Consider the following 25,649-nt stretch of genomic DNA (forward strand, 5'->3'; position numbering starts at 1 on the left):
GAACGTAAACAACCTATTCATTGAAACTAACTACAAAGAGTTCTATTGGCAATGCATGCTCTCTTTTGTTCAAAATTAAAACCGGTATTTGGTCTCCTTTTGCCTCTGCCCAATGAGCCTGGTTTAGTCATCCAAACACGTTTGCATTTTATATTGTAAACACTTTTCCTCTTGAAAAGTTTTTTGCATATGTCGAATTTGATTAGGAGGAAATGATGAATGGTTAAATATTGGAGACAGCAAAAAAAAAGTACATACAAATGCATCAGCGCAGGAGAATCGTAATAACAAAAGAAAGTAATCACAAAATCTTAACATTAGTCTATCTTGTCACACACCCATCAATCAGTTTTCATTTCAAGAAATGAAGCATATGGATAATAATGCAGTAATTGCCTTATAAAACCAGTGATTTTGTATTGTTACAAAAATTCAATTTTTTAGAGGCTTAAAAACTCAAACAAGCAGAATCACTCAAAACAAATTCCTTTATAATTTGTTTGTTATGTACCTAATTACTCCAGACAGCAATTAATTTGTCAAGCAATGGTTCCTTTGAAGTGAATACTGCCTTGCTGTGATATATGTCCGTAAAAGGCATCTGTTTTGGATTGTTGATTGTTGCTATCTCTTTTGTTTTTCTAATATTAAATGTGCATTTTATTAGATTAGCTTTATCCAGGTGGCATTGATCTGTATTCACCAGACAAGTTGTAGGCCCAGGTTTAGTTTTTTTTTCTGGAATCCGACAAAATACAGTAGGCCTATATTCAAACTTTATTTTCAAATTGAAATATTAAATTACATTCAAATTCAAAATTTTAATTACATAGTAGGCCTAATGTTATGATGATGAAGACTAAAGTATAAATAGGAAACAAAATATTTGCACTTTATCTGTGTTCCTTATTTTCGTTACTAAAGTTTTAAGTATAAATAATAACTGAAATACATTAGTAACCTTATAATGCATGTGTCTTCTTATCCTCTTTCGTAAATTATTATTAGTAAAGTAATTAAAATGGAACCAATTGTTAATGATGCTTTCCTTGTATATAGAGCAGCACACGGCAAGCTGCAACAACCTGAGTATTACTGCTTTTACAGAACAAAGAATACCCTTATAAATATGAATTCATGTGGTTTAAACCTAATTACCAACTTAGTAGCTATTGCATAGTATATAGCAGGTTACTAACAACCATATTATTTACTTCAATACCAGACTACTATATTTCTATAATTTTTAACTTTAATTAGGTTAACAATTACAAAGGACACAAGTGTGTTACATCTTACAATTTAGCTGTCTATTTCATACAGTACATCTGTCAGATGTAGAGGGATATCTTTTTTAAAGATATTCGTTTTAGATCAATTTTCTATTAGGAAATGAAATTGATCATTGAAACTATTTTTATATGTAGTTTTTACAAAATGATGTATTCAATACACTACAGTAGTTTGTTATAATAATAATCTGGCATTTAATATACAGTATTTTAAATTTCACAACTAAGTTTTTGGGACCTACATATACTGTAGGTTTCAGTACAAGGTCCTAAAAAATGCAAACATTTTATTTTTATTGAAACTATATTGTAATATATTGATGATTTTTAAACATTTATTCCAGCGAAAATAATTGATTCATTGCTATATAATATTGGGAGTTAAAATTACTATGTTTAAAAAAAATGCTTTTTAAAACAACACATTGTTTCAGACATTTGTTAGACCAAGGTGCTTAGACTAAACAAGTCTGGTAAAGGCCTGCTAGGTGAGCTTTTTCCTGTTGTAAATAGCTTAGCTCTCCATAATACATAAATCATCTTTTACAAGAGCACAGTGGTATTGAGTATTCAGAATTTAATAGCAATTTGACAAAAACAACTGAGCTGTTAAATCCTATCATTTTAAAGCTGGCCTATCCCAGTTTTAGAACCAGTTTTATATAATCTATATTTGTCAACAAGTAGTTCGATGAATATTAAAAAATTGCACTCAAAAGTTTAAAGATAAAAGCGTTTAAATTGATGTACAGTAAATACCAACAATCAATGTTCATACCTTTTACAGTACTGTAATTCATCCAGTAATAATATAATCTATAAGTATAATTAAACATTCCTTTCTAATATCCATTCATTCCATTATTTTTAAAACACAGGCAGTTCTACTATTAAAATATTGAATTTCATGCAATTGTTCAACCCCTTACAGTATGCTGTTACGTTCAGTGGAAATACCTATTTCTATGTACACCACAGCATGCTAAAATGATGATTCAACTTGTCTTGAAGAATGGGATGTAGCATGTCCTCATGTTTTAGTACAGTTACAGTACGTTGCGTTGCGACCGATTTTTATTTTCCTATCGAGAACCAAGCTCTGTAGTTTTCATGTAAAAATTGAGCAAATGAAACTTCATTTTCTATATAGAATATACACTCAGTCACATGGACAGCTGAAAAGCCCAGTCAATGTTACTATTCAGGGTCACTGCTAGCCTGCAATGTGACCATTTCCCCCAAGGATTATCCCAGATTGCTAACAAGCCTCTGCTTGTAAACAAATCAAGATATAGCTCAACAATCTGCTGAGAGACTTATGAGAAAATTGACAATAGCATTTTACAGCTATTTTTAGTCAGCACTGTTAGTAAACAATCCACTAATTATTGTATAGATTTTTATTCTAGTATTATTAATGACAATCCAAAGGCCAATTATTGAAAATATGACAATGTCGGTGGGTATCAGTGGCTGGATCTCAATGGAGATACAAAACAAATATGCAAGCTGCTAAATCAAAACGATAAAGTAAAACAGGCAGAAAAATAATATTAAATGACAAAAACAAGGAACGTAGATAAAATGGTGAATAGTAAATTTATTTAATGTTCTTTAAGCTTGAGTAACCATGACAAATATTTGTATTAAAGAATTAATTTGGGAATTCGGGAACACTCAATATTAAATTTTCAAAAACGGTAAACATATTATATTTTATTTTATTTAAAACAAAATATTTTTGTTAGGAAAACCATGGCGTGTTTATGTATAAAATAAGAGTGGATATAACATTTTAAGGCTAGAACCTTAACATATATGAGCCTGCTAACAATTTACTGGTTCTTAATAAAAAAAAACCATTAGGGTATATTGTTTCTCTGTTTGATTATGTAAACATAGGCCTAGGCTAATAATATTACTGTAGTATGAGTGATTTATTGAATGCTGAATAAGTTAAAAATACTGTTATGTATCAAGATAGACCTCAGAGTACTGGTAATAAAAGTTGTTTTGATCTTTCCAGAATACCAGTAGTTCCATCAAAAGAGATGTGCTGGTCTTTTTTGGACAGTAATTGTTGTAGGATATAATAAATCATAGTGCAGTGGCTTATAATAGAGTAAATCATAGAGTTGTTGTGTATAGTTTTTGCAGACAAAAATGCTTACTTGGTATAATGCTTTGTCCTGTTTTCCGTCATGTTTTTTGACTACAGTTATCATGGTAGAAAATTTGACTTAAAATGCACCACAGAATCGATAGACCTATCAATGTATTCTGTAGGCCTAGTAGTACTAAGGATAAATTAATTTTATTACTTATGTGAAAAGTTACTGAAATGATAATAATATACTGTATACAGTATGTTATCTTTAAAATTTACTTTTTTTATAACATACATTAATGATCAGTAAAAGGGTATTGCTAAACTGAGCATTTAACTTCACATACACTACTGTAAAATGATAATGCTGAAATTGATTGTTATCACCTAACCACTTCCTTAATTTTTAATTGATAAACATGTTATCTTTATGACAATATTGGTAATTTCATCATTATGATATCTCTATGGTTAGGCTAAAGTTCAAAACTGTGCCAATATTGTATATTATATAAAATGTCATTTATTGGAAAATCATACAGACAAATATAACAATTTAGTAGTACTTTCTAACAACAAATATATTATACTGTATTTATTTATTTATTAATTAGTTGTATTAATAACTAGATTTTCCAACATTGCACATCACGTCTGGATTTTGTCCGGTGCCCTGAAAAAAACATTGTTAAAAATTAAAGAATTGAATTTGTAATTGATTTGGACTCTGAATGTTAGAGCGATGGCTCAAGAAGCTATTTGTTTTAACATATTGTACGTTTTTTTTTCTTTTGACCAATCAATAGTGAGCATAAAGGACCTCATGCTATGTCATTGAACACAAAATAAGCTAGAAAAAATCCAACCGACCTACCAAATTTCTGTTTTGGCAACATCACAATTTATTTTTTAAGCCATAGTACAAACTCATGCCTTTTTTTTTTGGTCGAAATGCTGTCCTTTGTTTGGAAAATAGACTTAATAATAGTAACCCTCAATTTAAGTTTACATTTGTATTAAAAAATGTGATTAAATCTACCTGTACCTCTCAGCAGCTTGTACAGTGAGCTATACAATTTGTTCTTAAACATTATTTTTCTATTGTCTTCTATACCGCAATGTTTGTACCAATACAGTATTGCATTTTGAAAGCTGTGTACTTGAATAGCTGTTATCGTGATCCTTTGGAATTCTGTCTATTTACAGGTAGATTCATTTGAACTTCAGTTCTATTGTCTCCTTGTGTTGTTTACCAGTTGGATGCCACAGTACAGAATGGCCATATAATGCCAATATCTATAATAGGCATACATCATACAGTATAGAGATAGTTTATTTCTATGAAATTGTCCTGATCTATATGGTAATGGTTTTTTATGTATGCTGTAATATTATTTTGGGGTTTTTATTTTTGTTTATTGAAGTAAATTATAAATTATTAACCAAAACCTAATGTTTTGTTATGAATTATTAATTTAAAGATCTAAAAAAAACACTTTAGTCTTCCAGTACAATTGTGTTTATACACTAATAAAGAGTTCTAAACAAGAAGATGTAACTTCCATCATAAAATTAAATGTATCAAAACATATAGATAAATTATTTATAATAAAGTATAGATATCGGAAACAAGCGTTCATTCGGTCCCGAGAGAAAGTTATGAATCAGCAATCCGAGGGCCCCATGAGAACAAATTCTGGCAATTAAAATGGAGAAAAACAAAGCAGCATTAGCTGTGCTGTATTGTCTGAGCCTCAGGACTCATACATAGTATGCTGAATAACAGAACTGACTAATTAGTCTAGGGAACTCCTAGTAAACAACTTGCTTTATCAATTTGCATACAGATTAATTTACAGTGATTAGTAGGCCTTCTACTTTACCTGAAAGATTAAATTTTAGAAAACAAATCTTCAGCTAAATTAAAATTAATTCTACTTTCAATTGTGTTAAATACATTTCTGTAAATTTTACACCTTTGTTTTTGTAATGAAAAAACCTGAAATATACAACAATTTTTATATTAGCCATATTAAAATGAAATTTATTTAGAAATAGTAAGTCATATCGACCTAAATCAAAAGAATATGAACTATTTTTGTCATAGATCCCAGAATTTACTTGAAATTGTATGGCATGGAATACCACCATGTCGAGCTATCAGTTTGAATGGTTACAGCTAATGCACTCAGAAGCCTTCCGTCAAACAAAGAACAATGAATGGATAATAGGATTATTAAAATATTCCTCCTGCAGAAATTAATAACATAAAAACGTTCTGAAAAAATTCATGTATATTGGAATATTATTAATAGTACCAATAATATATGAATACGTTTGCGATGAAATTTAATATTTATTATTGACAATATTAAGATTATACAGTATCATTTATAATGATTGTGAGATTTACAACATAGAAATTAAATAACCTACGGTAGGAGTCTATTCGGTCCCATCAACTTCACTGTAATTTCTTCCTGACTAATTAGTAAGTAACTACAAGTAACACATTACCTGTAGGCTCAATCGATAATTAGATAATTAATATTAAATGATAAGTAAGATATAAAGTTAAAAGATTGAAGATATATTGTGCCCCTGACAAAATAATTCTTTTGAAATATGCCATTTTAATGTCACATATTAATAGTGTTATCTACTTTGACCAAAAATTTGGTCGAAAAAAAAATTATTACCTGAAAAAAAAAATCAAATTAGCCACCAGCCATTCAACCATTTATTTTGTCATTTTAATAAGTGAAAACATTTTTTTTTTCTGAGGAAATACTGTTTAACTTGATTAAAACTACAAAATAACCTCATACAAAATATGCTTTAAGTAATATTAATTTTTTATTGGTTGACAATACATCTTTAAATTCTAGTATGTGTAAAGAAAGAGAGAGATCAGTGTTAAGGTCCTCCATCAAAAAGGGTTTCCCAATGTTCCAACACCATGCTTACTATGCTTTTCACCAGTAGTGTATCAGATTTGTTCGGTGAAGCATGTCTAACCATATATTGTCGAGGTGCGTTAGGGATGTTGATTTTAATCGTATCCAACAATATCGTCCGTGGACATCTGTATAAATAGCGCAAGAGTCGTGCGCTTAAGCTTATTGGTGATTTCAGCATGAAGTTTTAAATTGGCACCGAAAGTGTGCAATGTTACACAAGGTGTTAAGACGATTGTTGATTTTAATAAATGACGCATCCATTATGAAATAGAACAGCGAGAGATAAGTATACAGTATATTGCAATTTCCGTATGACTCGTTAATACATGCAGATTTCGTCAGTCTCCATCCCTTATGAATTACATACATCAATTGATATTGAACTGGGATCCTAAACTAGGTGAAAAAAGTAATACATAAAGCAAATCAATTTTAACATTTAACAAAATAGTGATCATATAGGTAGGGGGAAAAAACAGTTATAGTAACTAAACTGTAGTGTATTATATCATAAAAGATGTCTAAAAAGACAAATGTTTCAAAATAGAATTTAATAATCCGCTGGGATATAAAAATCATAACAATATTTTTAGAATATTTTGTAGCGAAGTAGAGCATATTAGTTCTAAAAATATGTGATCATTTTGTAACATTATGTAAATGTCAAATGTAGTTTCCTGCCTTTCTACTTATTTATAACTTGATTTACAAAGTAAATCTGAGGATTCACATTGCAGATATATTTGAATTAAACTGCATGGTTGAAGTATCCCAATTTGCTCAATTCTGTTTAGTAGAGAATCTGTACACTGATTTGGGATCCTAATCTATCTGGTGATATTATCCAATGGCACGCAGACTTTCATGAAGTTCACAATAATGTTTGCATTTTCTGAATCTAATTTTTTTTTTGTGGTTTCTACTTCCTGGTTACCATAGCTTCTATAGTAACTGATTCACCTTGAAACAATATTTATATTAAAGTTGCTATAACGATTACCATTAAACATTGAGAAGCTACTTTGGGCATACAGTAGTATAGCGCTCAGTTGACTAAACCACCTAGTATTTCAAAAATTATTTAAAACCATTTAAATCGATCGTTCTCTTTCATGTTTAAAAATGTGCATACAAAACCCAAATTAGTACAAAAACACCATACAGTAACCTTTTGACCTGCAAAAATGTGAGCCTGAAGAATAATTTAATTCTTTAAAAAAATATAATTAGAAAGATAAAGCATCATGGGATGTTTGGTAAAGGGGAAAAAGTGAGTTAACAGTAGAACTACTTTGTCAAGAGACCCTCTTTTTAATTACTTTAATGTTATTTATTGAAAAAGGTGTAATTTGGACTTAAAGTTAACCACGGAAAAATTAATACTTAACCAATATGCAAGCTATATATTAAAGTGGAATGAAAGTTGTGATGGTTTAATGTCGACAGTAAATTGATCAACATTCTCTCTGTTTCCATATATCTGAAATTGTCAAACAAGTGTAGTGATGTATTCATTTAAGATTATACACCGTTAGTGAGCATTATGTCTGAAATATCTGTGAGGCCTATTAAGAATCATCCAGTACCTCGCAAAAAATTTACCAAGATGAAGTTATCTATCTAAAGACTATATTGATGTGATATTAATCCTATTCTGTGACTGCATTTTAATTTTCTGCTTCAATTTAAGCGAACATGGTATCCCTATCGGGTAGTTTTTCATATGAAGTGTTTCTGAAGTTGTTTACCGATAGAATTGATTACCAGCTAACTGTATCTTCGGGATTATGTATTATTACAGATAATCGGCAAAGGGATGATTTACTTTAACAGAAAATGAGTGATAATCAATGGTGACTAGATATGGAAGAGTTGTTTGTTTTTCTTTTTTTCTGTTTCTATAAAATAACATTACAGTATTGTAGAAAACAAACTATTGATCCCAATTACACTGCTATAAATTTATTCTACAGTTATATTATCATCAACACATTACAGAATACATAATGTAATTATATTATCATCATTTTTGTTGGTCATCTTTGAAGTAATGCCTGCTTATTTTACATGTCTAATGATGTGCTAGATAAAATCCAATTATTTTATGTGTGGCTTTTTTATTAAAATTTTAGAAAACATTTCTTATGTGGTTTGGACCCAACGATTAAAGCTTTCCTCTACAGTGGGGTACCTTTTCTCAAGATGTTAATGTTATTATTGCAGAAGAAGTTTTCACTGTTTTTATTTTTTAAGAAATAAATTTATTTAAAAAATTGAATTTTGATAGAAAAAGTCTTTAAGTAGGGATTATGAAGTTTCTAATTGATTATTCTACATAGAGATTTCAGTGTACATACAACATTGAATAATATGTTGATGAAACCGATTATCACTGTCTTCATAGTTACGTGCTTTTGTGATCAGCATTCCAGTATGTGCCGATTTTAAATTGCTGTTAGGTCATAGCAAATATATATCAACCTATATCTAGAGAACATCACAACAACAACAACATAGTTGAAGAGATGGAATGCTTATATGACATGCATGACCCTCCAGTCACCTCTTTTCTGCTTAAAAAAAGACTTACTTTCTGAATGTGATGATGGGAAAATTGATGTGTGAATGCCACAGAATAAAACGAGCATGTTTGCAGTAATGTGTGTACTTAAATAGTTTGTACATTTATATTGATGATTCAATGTTAAGTGTATGATGTAACTACATAAATTATGCAACTAAAACTCATCCATAATTCTATGGTATATACTGTAGAGAATTTAACAGTATGTTAAATTTAAGTATGTGAACATCTCTAAATTCTTAACGAATGTTATATAATTAATCAATATCTAGCAGTCATTAAATTAATGTTTAAGGTTAAACAATTTGTATTAAAAAAGGTGTAAAAATGGTATACAGTACTGAGGAGAATTTACCAAATTATGTGAACATCTCTAAATTCTTACTGAATATTATATAATTAAGCAATATTTATCAGTCATTAAATTAATGTTAAGATTAAACAATTTCAAGATAATTCTGAATTAATATACATTATTCAGGGTTGGTTTATGTGCATTACCAATACAGTATTCACAATGTATATTAAAATAACAAACAAAAGGTATTGCATTGCTGAAAAACTCAACAGCATTGGACAATCTATTAGTTAGTGTATAAGCAGATAGATTTTAGTATTAGATTTGGTTATTTTTCATCTACTGCCCAAAAATTCTGTACCAATTTTAAAATAATGTATTACAGGTATGGATTATAAGGTATGTGAAGTAGCTTTAAACTGTGGATAATAAAGTATGATGTTTTTCCTTTACTGGTCATTGAAGATTTATTGACTTTTGCCAAGGGTTATAATGTCAACAACTTAGCAAAAACAAGAGTAAATATTATGTTATACAAGGGAAGATATCTGTTAGGAAAAACTAGTCGACCCATATAGATGTCTGTGTGCTATATGCAAACAGCTTACTTGATAAAATAACTTGTTTGTTGACTCTAGTCTATAGTTCATTCATTGAAACAAAACAAAGTCTATTACGTGACTAGCTTACCTGGATGAACCGACATAGGCCTTTTCCCCTTCAAGGGGAGAACATAACCGAAAAGTAACATTTTATTCATGAACTCCCCTCCAAGACAGTGGTATCGCCCATGCGCCACGCCCTCAGGTGGGCGGCAACGCCCATGCATACCTCACCATTTCTTTTCGAGACGTCGAAACGTTAACACGTTCCGACAACAGAGGAGAACAATAGAACCATTGTGTTTGGATTACTTATAGTATTGTGCGATACTGAGCCTAGCTTTGCCGTTGGAGTGGATTATACACGAAAGATCTGTTTTGTTGTGTGAGCAGCTACTGCTAGAAGCTAAAGCAACGCTACTCACGTTAAACTTATCTGCCAACGAAGCTAAGTATCATAGTTTTCGGCCGTTATCCGTGGGATTTCGGTCTGGTTTTAGTGTGCTAACTGAACATCGCTAGCCAAGACCCGGTGCCGGGTTTCCTTGGTCAGTTGTTGTGGGCTATACGTGTGCTAGTCACCATGCCCAAGATGGCTTGTGTTGCGTGCGGGGGGCCTCGTGCCACGATAAAGTGGGATAAACACACGAAGTGCTTATCCTGTAGGGATTGCAGCCAAGCCGATCCGTGTGAAGTGTGTGTCAGGTGGCCTCCGGCGCGGTTCGCCGCTCTTCCAACACGCGCTGAGAAGACCTCGCCTATACCTGAGTCTTCCGCGGAGGCTCCGCCGCTGCCCCCGATCCCGGTAATTCCGCCGTCGATCCCGGTAATTCCACCGCCGATCCCGGTAATTCCGCCGCCAATTCCAACTGTTACACCGCCGTATGTTGGTCAAAATACGTCAAGTCAAGCTCCTGCGGAGCAACAATTCGACTTGTCTCCCGCCTTTCTACAGGCGGTCGCGGCGGCCGTACGGGCGCTGCCCAAGGATGGCCCTCCGCCGGTGCCATACATGCAGCCACCTCCGACTGTCCTTCTTCCCACGCCGGAACCGGAGGACGTTGACATGGAGGACGACGAGACACTTGTGTCTTTCTCTGATTGCGACGACAGTGCGGGGGCACCCGGGCTCCAGACGTTGGTAAACCGTGTAGTACCGGCTGTACTATCTTACCTCGGGGTAGATTACGCGTACAAGGAGGCTACGCCGCTACCGGAGTACAAGCGCTTCACGACGTTCGGGGTACGCGCTCCGGTGCGTCACGCGCGAACGAGCCCAATCGTTCCCCTCGAGCCTGAGCTGCTAGAACGATTGGAGAGCGTGGCCCGGGAACCGCCGCGGCGGCCCGCGCCGGCCGAGTTTGCTACGGTATTCCCGGTCCCGCCGGCGCACTTTGAAGAAGTTCTTCGCTCCCCACCTATCCCGGATGCCGCGAAGGGGAGAGCGCGGGAGGACCAGGGTCTGGAATCGACTAGAACTGTTTTCCTTGACCCCACGGCTGCTAAAACCGAGGAGGCCCTCACTGCTTGTGATAAGGCAGCGCGTGAAACACTCCGCGTGCTCTCGATAGCGGGATACCTGCTCTCATTCTTGGCAGACCCGGAGCGGCCAAAAGAACTTGATCCGGGCGTGATCACGCTACTGCAGCAGATCACGGGGCTTGCAGCCGACCAGCAAGCGTCAGTCGCATTAACAGCCAATGCCGCACGCCGAGTTAATTTGCTGCAAGCGACGGATATCGCGCCCGGCCATCATAAACGCTTTACTACCGTTGAGTCGTTTCGGTCTACGGACCTATTCTTTGGCACGTTCTCCCAGCGGGGGGATAAATGGGCGCGCGAACGAGAGGTTCGTAGGGAAACGCGCGCGCGCTTCCCTCAGAAGCGTGTTGCTTCTCAATCACGATCTCAAAGGGGCCCCCCGCGGGGGCCACCTCTCCAGCCGGCTCCGGCGCGTCCCACGCATCAACATGTACCACCTCAGCCTGCTGCGCAGGCCACAGGTGCGTCTTCTTCACAGCCCTTTCGCGCTAACCCCACCCGCGGTGGGGCATCGAGGGGCCGTCGTCGCGATCGACGACGATACGCGCGGCGTCGTTGATGCAAGGGGACGGTCCACTCCCAGCGGGGGGAGTGGACGGTCCACTCCCAGCGGGGGGAGTGGACGAGTGGGGGGTCGCCTCCGCGAGTTCGGTGGGGCGTGGGACTCACTCCTACAAGCGGACAGTTGGGTCTGCGCGACCGTACAGGAGGGCTACCGTATCGAATTTACAGCAACCCCGGTGCCGGGGACGATAAGCCACACTCGGATCCCGAGCGATCCAGAGATGCGCGGCGCCCTCCTGGACGGCGTTTCCGACCTTTTACGCAAGGGCGCGGTCGTTCCGGTCGACGCTCGACACGCCCCACCAGGACACGAGTCTACGATGTTCCTGGCTCGCAAATCCTCCGGCGGATGGCGACCGATACTAAATCTCAAGAGTCTCAACAAGCGCTACATCCGACCAGCCAAATTCAGAATGGAGACGCTCTCCACGATTCTGCTTGGCCTGCGACGAGGAGACTGGGCAGCCTCAATAGATCTCAAGGATGCGTACTTCCATGTACCCATCTTCGAGGCCGATCAGCGGTGGCTGCGCTTCCGCATAAGCAACCAAATTTACCAATTCGTAGCACTCCCGTTCGGGCTGTCGACAGCCCCACGGGTCTTTACGCGTGTCGTTCGGGCGCTGGCAGCGTTCCTGCATCGACACGGTATCCGTATACACATGTACTTAGACGATTGGTTGGTTGTGGCCCAGTCACGAGATCAGTTGCTGCGCAACATAGATTTCGTCCTCGACGCCACGGAACGAGTAGGTTTTTTAATCAATCGGGACAAGTCGTGCCTGCTCCCGACTCAGTACCCGCAATACCTTGGAGCCCGGATCAATCTGAACACATGCGTGGCTCACCCGACCGCAGCGCGAGTGGTCTCGGCGCAGGCAGCTCTGGCCGGTCTGCTCGCGAGTTCGGCTCCAACGGTATTCGACTGGCTCAGGACTCTGGGCTTCCTCGCCAGCTTCGTCGACCTACTCCCATTCTGCCGTCTCAGAATGAGACCATTGCAGATTCATCTGCTTGCGGTTTATCGACCCGCGTCAGACTCTATCGACAAAGTGGTGCCGGTGTCCCCATTCGTGGCGACACACATTCGTTGGTGGCTAAACGCAAAAACTCTCACTGCCGGCCGGTCGTTCGTCAGGTCCACGCCAGACATACGAATTACTACCGATGCCTCCGAAACCGGATGGGGAGGACACAACAACTGACCAAGGAAACCCGGCACCGGGTCTTGGCTAGCGATGTTCAGTTAGCACACTAAAACCAGACCGAAATCCCACGGATAACGGCCGAAAACTATGATACTTAGCTTCGTTGGCAGATAAGTTTAACGTGAGTAGCGTTGCTTTAGCTTCTAGCAGTAGCTGCTCACACAACAAAACAGATCTTTCGTGTATAATCCACTCCAACGGCAAAGCTAGGCTCAGTATCGCACAATACTATAAGTAATCCAAACACAATGGTTCTATTGTTCTCCTCTGTTGTCGGAACGTGTTAACGTTTCGACGTCTCGAAAAGAAATGGTGAGGTATGCATGGGCGTTGCCGCCCACCTGAGGGCGTGGCGCATGGGCGATACCACTGTCTTGGAGGGGAGTTCATGAATAAAATGTTACTTTTCGGTTATGTTCTCCCCTTGAAGGGGAAAAGGCCTATGTCGGTTCATCCAGGTAAGCTATCACTCATAGACTACCAACACCACTCTTGGTTTGTGTAATTGTTTATTCTGATCATAGGTGGCATCTGTTCTGTAGTGTAGTCTGTTTCAGTAATAATTTAGGCACTGAATTTTTATTCCGTGGAAATGTAGGAAAATAACTTTAATGAGAGTCAGATAAAACACAATACCTTGATAGTTACCCTGCTCTCTGAAAGGCTCTTGGTTCTCCAAGTGTACATAAGCAAGATATTCAGTACATGGAAACTGGACTTTTTTACCAACCGTACTAGGCTGTGGTACCCCTTCCCTTTCGCACAACTGACTTACATGTACTTTGTTATTGACTTGTTTCTATAAGTATCATTACAATTGTTTGTAATGATTATCATCATATATTTACATTAATGTTGTGAGCATACCTAAACTCATTATGTATAATAGACTGTACTACACATTAATTGTTAATGTTTTGTATGGAGATGATGCTCTGTTAGTGTCATACTGCACGCTTACATACATAATTACTGTACATATTTCCAAATCAATTGGATTATTCCTAACAAAGGAATATTAAAATAATACTGAATTAAAGACTTAAAAACATCTTTGGAAGAAAATGAAATGCACTAAAATAGAATTAGTCATTAGTACAAATAATTATTTGTAAAATTTTAACAATATAAAGCAAATTACAGTTATATTGAAGACAAACCTCCAAAATTTAAAGATGTATTAAACTATTATCCCCCAAAACATGGGAAATGTTGAGATAAATAAAATGACTTTTTATAAGCCATTTTGCTGTTTTATAATAAAACGTTGAAGAAAAAAAAGAAGGAATAATGATTTGGTTTTAGAATGTAGTACTTTATAATTATAATAATTAGTGTAATTATACAAGTGTCTGTCTTTTAATATAATTGTGTTGAATGCACTGTATATAATCATTCATTGTTGTTCCAAAACTAAATTTGTTATTGCCCATGAAAATACAAAATTGTGTTGTTTTTATAGATTTTTTTTTACTGAATGATTTAAGAGGCGATTAACTGTGCAGGGCATGGTGGGTTCAAGATTGTATTCAACATTCTGTCTGGATAGCCTCTTTTATTGGCTTAGTGTATGTCAAGTTACATTCACGACTCTCAGACACAATTGTTTTGTTGTCGGTACAACAAAGTTTTATAATGCTTGGTGTGGGTGAGTAAATGCATGAGTATGTACCCTATTATCTTGAAGAATGGAACATTCTATAGGTGCCTATTCATTATTATGTTTTTTGTTTGTTTACCATAATTGCTTTCCAGCTTTCAGATGAAATGGTAGATTATAAATTGGTATTTATTCAAATTGCAACATAAGTATTAAAACATAGCAACTAAAATGCGTAATTGAGTTCTAATTTACATGAGGTAAAAATATCAAAAAGGTCAAATAATATACAGTATATTATTATTATTTATTTAATTTTTTGTATATATATTAAGTTGCCACAGGAATAATGATACAAAAGTAATTCATCTTTTACTTCCACATAACAAAAAGAAAAAAAAATATAAGTCAAACCGAATAAGTATATTATATATATATATATATATATAAACACAACAGGCAAGGAACATTAATTTTAAACCGCCCGGTGATATACTGAAAATTTAGTAATTAATTTGAAACGATAAGATGAGGAAATCTGTGAGAATAAGAAAAATTCGCCCCAACCTGCTTAATATACAGATGTCCTAACCATTAGACCAATAGAGCTTTCATGGTATAGTTCAACCCCATTGGATAGCGACTCTTTAACATTGTCGGCGTGGTACAGCGGGAATATATACTGTATTATATATATATATTAAATTATTATATTATTAATTATTAAATATAAACTATGACATCATGTTCAGTTCCCCAGTTCTTAGTAGAGAAACCACAATGAATTAGTACAACAATATAGGTACATAGAAAGATCAATTGCAAGGTTACAGTTAATTTTTATACATTTTTTACATTTTTTTGGTTTTATTATTAAACTAGTTCATTCTTTTACCAAATGATATAATATACATATCATATTGCAAGTATAGTTGTTCATATTTCATTTAAATAGTTTTAAATTGATACAGCAGTTGATTTTGTATAAAATATAGATGTATACAATTTGCAAAACAGGTAAATCGATTCAATTCCCAAAATTAAGCTTTAAAATAGGTTATTACTAAACTTCAAATTTTTCTTTGAAATCTAAACATACATCCTTTAACGAAATTCATTCATACTTTTGAAATTGAATTTCCAGAACTATATTTTTGTTTTATCAATTAATGGATTTTATAGGAATCAGCAAAAATAGAAGGGATGAAACTAAACTAAAAGTGATTGGGCTGTAACATTTTTTTTAATTTTTAAGTAACTTAACTTTAGTTATTCCAAATTTGTTTAGATATTTAACAAATTTAATATAATAATGATATTTTTCACACGATTTTGCATTGTATAGGAAATTATCCCGATTGACAATATTGAGAAATGCAATAACAAAATTGTGTATACCATGTTGAAATGTGATGTGACGTTATAATAACAATAATTTAAACCGTCTCAGCAGGCAAGGAATTCTGAACAGTTTAATTCAAATGTCTAATCAAGCTTGCTATGTTTACTAATTGCAGTGATCAATAAATAAGTTGTTCCAATCTCATATAAAAAGAAAGTCATACATCTCGTCTACTTGATACCAAAATCAATTTTAGAAAAACATGCTTCAACATTCAGTTGATATAGTCACAAATTATATGTGTACCTACAGTATGTGTATATATATATCACCCAATTTGTTATCATAGAGGCGGGATTTTCACATCAGGGGAGATTCTTTATTTTGTTTATCAAAGTCACATAGACTTGACAAAAAATGTCTATAAATGTATGGTACAAAATGATTTGTTCTTTTATGAAACTTACTAATAATAAATGCACATTTGTGGTTGAATGATATTTGTACCAATAGCCTAAATCTTTCAATAATGTTAAATTATGTTAATTGAAAATAGTGATACTTCTGATTGCTTGTACTGTTGTTTTTAAACAATTGATCAGGCAGCTTTTAGTCTGGTCACTTCGTTGAGTATTGTTAATAACATGTTTGTTTTTAAGTGTTTATGACCAGTAGGTAAACTGTCATGAACAATATTCTCAATTATTCTAAATATATTCATTCCTTCATTGTATTTTGGGAGAAGCGTGTCCAACTAAGCTTAGTGTAGATTATAAGAGATTTTACTTTAATTGTGTTTAATTCATCCACTTTTAGAAAGGCCGAAAATTGCTGAAGCTTTCCAAGTGCTTGATTTTATCTGTTTTTTTTAAATTCTACGAAGATACTATGTTTCTGCTGTTTTCTCTATAATATAGTATACAGATTGTTGAAATACTCTTTGTGCACAGATAAATAATACCTTGCACATTTCTGGAAAAGTAATTTAGTTTCATATGCATGGTATTTGCAATTCTGAAGTTTACAGAACCATTTTAGCAGGAATGCTAACAAAATATTATTCCAAAAATCATGTATATAATGTGTACACCTTATGAATATAAACCAATCAACAGAGAACAACTTTAATACATTAGTTACCATATCTAATGTCATAATTTTGTTTCCAATGCAGAATTCAGTATATTAACATGCGTTTATGTTAAATGGCTGAGAAGCTGCGATAAAGGCTTATTTGACCCATCAATTATTGTAAATATATTAGGCTTCAGTACATGATATTTAGTAGGATATAAGCCTCACTGATAACATTTTTTCCTATAATGTATGTGAATGCAGAGCATGTGCAGTGCTGTATAATAATAAAACCCAATGTATTTTATAAATTGACTGTCTTTTGAATAGAAATAAACATTATTTGTACCTTCCTGATATTTTAGATTATACCTAATATTCAAGGTATTGTTTAAATGCTACTAATGTGGAAGACAAGTAAACAAACAATAAGTTTGATTTAATGTTGATATTTTTGGTTAAAGATATATTGTCCCCCTAAAAAAATATTTTTTTACATTTTTTTGTTGAATATGTTATTTTAATGTCACATAATAGTTATTCACTCTCACAAAAAATTAGGTCTGAAAAAAATTTATTTACCTGAGAAAAATGTAATTTAAAGCAAAAAATGGTCCTGTTTATTTTGCCTTTTTATAGGTGAAATAATTCTTTCCCCCCGTTTTTTTTCTTATGGAAGTGAACAACTTCATTAAAACTGCAAAATGGCCTATTCAAAGTCCGATTTTAAAGATCTTTATTTTTCATGATTTTGGGGACAATACATCTTTAAAGAACAAATCAAGAATAGTAGAACAAGTAAAACAAAAAGAAAGTAAAGTAAAAATAAATAAATCAAATCATCTCCAAATCACTATTTTAAAATAGATTCTTTGCAGGACATTATGATGACCTGTTTTAAAACCTTCACATTTTAATCTGGTCCTGAATGAAAATGGGGCACAAAGATTTTAGGGTTCGGGGAGCAGACAGTCTAGGTAAATAACATCAACAGAACAACAGATAGTAATTTAAAATAAATTGCACAAAAGAGGTCATGCTGTATGGCTTATTATTGTGTAAAGTTCCAAGGTCAAAAAATAAGAGAAAATACTTGAAAAATCAGAATACCTTTTGTATATGACCAGCAGTGGTTTGTGTCAATGATCGATAGTGGAATTCAAGCATAATTGTTCCAAATACTTTATACAATACACTGTGTATTAAACATTATTCGGGGTCAGTATAAGCCCTATCTATTCTAGGTCAGAACAACTATGTTTTGAGAAAAACAAGTTTGTTTTGCAAGTACAGCAGAAATTAGGGAAATTACAAATATTTTTCATTCACTATATAATAAAAAAGTAAATTCGTCTATTGTACTTTTAAAGTGGATATAAGCCTTAGTTGGTATTTTTTTAAACTGTTTAAACACAGACAAAAAATATCGACCAAACATTTTAAATTTGTAAAGTTATTAGTAAATTAGAATCAAATAGATCAAAGTGTAACATTCTCAATGTGTTGTGCCTCTTTATTTGGAGTTACCTTACTTTATTTTAAACTAGAAATGAGAGGGAAGGAATACATTTGGTTCCATAAATGGTAAACAGTTATAAGGCACATTTAAAACCATAGGCATTAATGTTTCCTACTACTACTAATGTTACTTGTTAAATTAATATAATTATTCTTCAATAGGCCTAATAATGTAAAAACTATAATTTTCAAATTGTTGTTTTCAATAGATTCTATATTAGTAAGTTATGCAACAAAAAATACAAATGATTAAGTTGTTATATTCTCTCAAGACTAGAGAAGAAAAGTCAAAATAGCATATTTGTTGGATGATTTTAAGTGATGATTAATGGCATCCTCCCTCTGTGGTTAGCCACCCAAGCAATTTCATCATGATGATGATTTTCAAAGCTGGTACTTAAGTAAACTTCTTAGCAATGTAATGCTATCATACACTGTAGTTGTGAAACACAGATGACATCAAGCCCTAGGGATATAAAGACAGGTGCATATTTTTATTTATGTAATCATGATATTTGTGTATGACTAATAAACCTGATGTTTTCAACATTTTTTATTTTAATCACAGAATAAAAAATGAATAAACAAATATTACTTATATAAAATACTCTGTAATAAATAATAAATAATAATAATAATAAAATTAATCATAATTTAGTTTAAATGAATACTGTAATACTAATTAATTTATTGTTTTATAATATGTAACCAAATTGAAATGAAATAATATAATTAATTATTGTAATAATGTAATAATAAAGTCATTCACCTTTATTCATCCATTGGGAAATTACATTGAGCTCATAGTTCAAAATACAAAAATATAATATATTAAATATATAATAAAAAGCAATTCACCATTATAAAAATATCCAAACATTTAGTCATTAAATTAAAAAAATATATATGAAGGTAGAAATTTAGCCATTTAGATATATAAAATGTGCTCCTAAACAAATAACCCAATATATATAATCAATCAATAGGTTATTTTGAATTTGTGTCTACAGTAGAACTCCTCCTATTTAAGAGGCACTTTCTCATGAAACGAATGAGTCCTAATATCTACGGCCAACCCCTGATTCATGGTTGGTTGGTTCCAAAGGTGTAGTATACTGTATGAAGCAACCATAAATTGATTAATTTATTGTTTGTTAAAATGTTTAAAATGAGCATGTTTAGATACTATTTAGTGTAGGTGTGTTAATGTTTGTTGGGAATTGAGATAAAGGTGCTGTAGAAAAACAGGATATTGCACAATACATTGAATTAAAAGCCTTGGAAAAATTGTTTACTAAAGGCCAATTAAATGTAAGTTAATGAACTTCAGTAACTCAAACAACGTGATGACTCATTGGTTACAAACAAGAAGTTGATTATTTTTTATTTATTTATAATATGTATATAAATTTACAGGCATATAGAGAAACTTTTTGCTTCTGTATTTGATGTTATGGTACTTTAATAAGGTTAATAAGAATGAAAGTAATATGAAAATAAACCAATTTAAATGAAGAATTTCATAAATTCATAAACTTTATTTGCATTTATTCATGTAAAAAAACTATAATAATAATCTACAAACACTACCCTAGTGTGGAAAAAATCATAACTGTAAATTATATGTCATTTATATACCAAAATAACTAACTTCTTTCAAAACAAAGCAATTTTTTTAATATGTATTTAAATGAAGTGTGAAAATAAAAATTCTCATTCGTTGTGATGGTTATTAGATAAATTTTCAGTAAAATATTTCCAGAGAAGGAATATGACTCCATATGGCAGTGAATGTTGAAATTAGCATATTGAACCTTGGCACAAGTTTTTTTTAAACGAGGAACAATAAACGGTGTGTTGTAATGATGCTGAAAGCTTTTTCTCGCTGGAAAAATGTAATTCATTAAATAAACTACACATATTTTTGTAAGATACTTAACTTTCCGAAGACTCAAATGTTCTCACTTTTTTTTAACAAGTGTTCTAATTCTTGTTTTTTTTATACTACTCTTCTACAAAATTGTCTAATTTTATATTGTTTAATTATAAAAAGTTATGTCAGCTTCAATTAAGCACTCTTGTAAAACAACAAGTATCTACACCACCACAATCTTACTAATGCTAAACGGTTATTAAAGCGCTTTTTGGGGAGGATCAACAGAAACACATCGGAAGTATTTCGATGGCAATTCAATTCTGTATTACTTCCTGAAAAAACGACTTTGGAAAACGATTCTATAAACTTCACTTTTGTGATTGACAACAATAATACAGTAATATTAATATAAGGCCTGCTAACATCACTTATAACTAGTAACTAACCACAGATTTTTCCATATCTTATAAGACTTATATACTCCTGTGGTTTGTATACTAGAACAAAATCTTTTCAATATAGTCCTATTGTTAGTCAACTAAACAATAGATCTACAATACCAATATTTGGTCATTGGATTCATAAAGAAGGTCACACAAACTATTCAAGTATGTGGATATATTTCTGACATAAACAGTTAAATAAATTTTATATCATAATTTTGATGAGCATTTATTACATCACCAATATAACTTTTAAAATTGTGGACATTACAGTATCTTACAAAACAAGCATACGTAACATGTGATATTAAAAATAAAAGCATTTTGTTACTTTTTGTGTTCTCCCCTTAAGGGGGAAGGGGAATATTTTGGTTTATCCAGGTTAGCTAGCCAACACAACCATTGGTTTGTTTATTCAGAAGCGGAATATAATAATATTAAAAATCACTATATTTTAAAGCAATGAAAAATATGGAATTAATTATGCAAATACAAGTATAGCATGAATCCAATTCAGTTGAACTTTAATATAGGCTTGTGTGTAGTAGACTGAATATTTAGTGTAATTATGTTATTTGTTTGTAATGAGTCTAAACTTGTTTATCACATGTCTCGGAACAGTGATGTATGATATTATTAGCAATAGTATAGCACAACAATTGCATTCACTAAGTGCAATTAACCATTATATAATCATCTTGTTTATGCCAATTTTCTCATCATAATTATTGCCTAATTAGGCAACTGTGACAATCTTATTTTTGTTGTGAAAATTAAACATGTGTTAATGCACTTGAGCTATATATGAATATATTGTTCCCAACCAGAGATGAGAGGGATTATTAGTATTACTGTTCTCTGTACACTTTTGAGACAAAGATATTTCAGAGTTATTAAAAATTTATTTTAGAGAACAATTGCATATTTTTACAAAGACATTTTGCTTTTTCTTATCAAATTTCAGTTAAAATATATTTTTGAGGTATACAGTATTTTAGTACAATGTGTTATGCCTTATATGGAATGATATTTTATGCTATTATGGAATGAAAGATTAATGACAGGGTGTTGATTCTAAATGAAGCTGTTGGAATATATTAGCATCCATTATACATAATGAGGACCTATTTCTGATGATGTGTGTCAGCAAATAACCAGTTTAATATTGTGTGAATAAATTACTCCCATTTTCATTGCAGTAGAAATGAGGACAAGTTGTGAAATTTCTAAAAGATAATGATTGAATAAACCAAGTCAATGTGACACTCAATATAATACTGTAGATATACTGCCTCTTACACAGTACATAGGGTCACCTATATCTAGGTGAAAGTTCTTTATCAATTTGAGCATCCAAGGTTGTAATGTATTATGTGGCATTATGGATTATGTAACATTAATAGGTATTATGTTTTAATATTTTGGAAATGCTATTTTAAATTAAGCAGTTCAATTTGCCAGTTTAGGTTGCTTTGAATTTGATAAATAAAACATTTAAGATATTTATATTTATATTGAACTAAAATAATATAGTATTATGTAATACTACGTTGTTTACCAATTTGTAATTATTGAATGATTGTAATAAGATCTTAAATTGTTCATTCAGTTAGTAAGTAATTTGATACCAAAGATGGATTTATGATATAATACAAATATGTTATGCCCCTGGGAAATAGACATATGTCTTTTATAATAACCACAGTATTCTCATGGGACATTTGGGACTTTTCAGAGCCTTGTACCCGAAGATGTTATGTTTTCCTCATAAAACTGTTTTTTTTAAATAAAAAAAGTTTCCAACTGCAGCAGGGAATAATCGGTGAACCGCGAGTAACCACATTTCACGGCAGTTACATTAAGTGACTATTAAACGGTGAAAATAATCCAGTTAGTAGTTGTGTTGAGGCTTTGATCCACACCGGCTTCTAAAAACCATTCAAACACAAGCAGAAAAGAAACTGTATATGTTGAAAGACAGTGAATAACCTTAACCTAGAAATAGTTGTTTTTATGCATAGATCTGGGCATAATTGTCTTAAAATCATTTGGTACAGGGTGGTATAGATGTGAAAATATTGTAAATTCAACTCAAAAAGTGCTTTTTTTGTGTGTGCATCGCTGAGCATTCACTGACGTTCTTTAGAGACAAAACTTTACTCAGTAGAACTTGTTAAATAATCCTATTTTATAATGCTTTGTTTGTTTCTCTTTAGTTTTATTTTGTACGTAGTACAATGAACTGAACTTAAACTGAATAAATGATAAGAACATTAAAAATACCCAGGAAAGAAAAATTAGCATTCAGAATATATATGCTAAATAACCAAAAGCTTTGCAAAAGATTTTTCCATTAAAAATTAATATCTACAATAATGTAGTCAGTATTTTTTTATCCACTATCATTCATGCATATTATGAACATTTTTATAATAAATTTGTCTGTAATTTTTTTTAACTATAACAAATAAATCAATTTCGTTCCTAAAATTACTTAATTTTCAGTGCATCTCCGGCAGTTTAGAATTTGTTCTGTGCCTGTTAATTGATAATATACTTTTATATATTAACATTTTTTATAGTTAAATTACTGGTAGTAAACTCTCAAGTATTTACATACGGTTACAAACCAAAATATTTTTCAATTGTTGTTTGTTTTTGCAGACCAACTCACACTTTCCTTCTATAAAGATGATGATCGTATTACAAAAGAGGTCCGCAGGGAAAGAATCATCATTACTGACAAGAACTTCTGTGGAATTGATAGCGGACACCATTACCATGGCAACTCGTACATTACCACAGTCGTGTGTGTGGATCAGATTATCGCTTTGTCATTCTACTGTTCATCAACACAATTACAGTGGTATCATAGAATAAAACACAGCTTAAAGAGTCGTAAGTTATCTTTGTCTATACTATGAATTAGGTAGGTTGAAGTAAATGTTAAACATTAATCTTATTTCACAGCATACGTCTCGTAAGTAAACAAACTTAGATGTGTCAGAGTTTTCAAACTTTTCAAACTATGAAAAAGTGTCGAAACATGTGATGCAATTTGAGAACTAATAATAATAGACTAAGTTATCTTTAACAACTCTACAGTAAATACAATGTTGAAAATAAAACTTTTTACAGGTAAGTTAATATACCACAGTACCACTTTTTGTGCATACTGTTAAGTATTGTTTATACATGGAATAATTCAGTAATTAATACTAATTTTAACAGAACAGAAGAAACAGAACTCTTCCGTGCTAGTGTTAAGGCAAACAAAAAATCTAGATACAAATAACAATATTTGTCACGCAATGTCTGTAACAATTAATATTAATATAATTCATATTTTTTTATTGTTTACAGTTATTGAATATAAATGTAGAGTAGTTATACCAAACCGAGGCAAATTGCCAGCAGGCCCGGCTATGTTGTACTTTTTTGACAACCATTTTGCTATTACGTCAGAAGTACCAATACGCCTACATGGATCATGGTATTTAGAGGACCTCCAGTGTTATGGAACTATAGCTGGAGGGCTTTTGTTTGAAGCAAAACATAAGAAACGAGGTATACTGAGAAATTGCTTAAAATATTAAAAGATACCTATCGATTATTGAAAACATGATTTAATTTTATACATTACAAATTAATTATACGTAATCACATAAATGATCACATTATAATGATTTATAGATATTTTCTTCCATTACATTTGACAGTGAAACAACCTTTAAAAAAACATAAAAGCAAAACAAAGGCTTTTAATAGTGGAATTACAAATACAGAAATTGAGTAAATATAATGTCCTAAATGTTACTGAAGATGAACAAATGTAGTTGGAAATATTGAATTATTGTGACTTTCCTCATTTTTTAGATTATCATTTATTTATACAAATTAGGCTAAATGAGAACATAAGTAAAATGAGTTTTTTCTGTGAATTTCTTTTCAGGGTTTAAGTACGTTTTAATGACTAATCAAGCAAATGATCTAAAATGTCATTTTGATGCTGCTTTTAATACTTGGTTACCAAATCGGTGGTCTCATCTTTCTAGTACATGTAAGTATGATTCATTGTGTGAATCACAAATACATTATACATATTACAACCCCAGTGTTCCTAAATATGAGTTCAATGTAGTGTTAAAACATATATACATATATTTCCCTCAACAAGAAAGTGTCCCTTAATAGGAGTGTCTACTTTATGGTAGTATCCACTTTATGGTAGCGTCCCCTTTATAGAGGAATAGAGGTGTTCCAATTATAGAGGAATATGAGTTTCCCTATATATTAGTATCTCTTTATAGGGATGTCCCTCAATTGAAGTGTCCCAAATGTAGGGTTCTGTATTGGGATTTATTTTTCTGAAACATAAACAGTTGATAGAATATATTAAGATTAATATAAGAGAATATAAATCACAAATGCATTCTATTATGAACTTGTTATTTTATTTCATTTCAAAGATAAACATTTATTATTTTGTTTTTCTAAAATTCATTTTTATATTTTGCTATAATTATTAAACTTGTCTATAGATAAGGGCAAGGCCATAACATTTCATATGCATATATTACATATTAAAGCAATAAAAATTTATTTTTAATTAGGAACAAAAGAAATAGATTTGAGAAAG

General features: G+C 32.7%; 1 protein-coding gene across 1 annotated transcript in view; it reads left to right on the forward strand.

The window, feature by feature from the left end:
* LOC144845311 (uncharacterized) overlaps window positions 1-25,649 on the forward strand; it is a 35,772-nt gene that overhangs the window by 427 nt on the left and 9,696 nt on the right. The window contains exons 3-5 of the mRNA XM_078702546.1: window positions 23,675-23,908; window positions 24,374-24,577; window positions 24,963-25,070. Of these exons, the coding sequence (XP_078558672.1) occupies window positions 23,675-23,908; window positions 24,374-24,577; window positions 24,963-25,070 (546 nt within the window). The remainder of the gene's footprint in view (window positions 1-23,674; window positions 23,909-24,373; window positions 24,578-24,962; window positions 25,071-25,649) is intronic.

Source organism: Antedon bifida, chromosome 6 (assembly GCF_963402885.1).
Source record: "Antedon bifida chromosome 6, ecAntBifi1.1, whole genome shotgun sequence".
NCBI lineage: Eukaryota > Metazoa > Echinodermata > Crinoidea > Comatulida > Antedonidae > Antedon > Antedon bifida.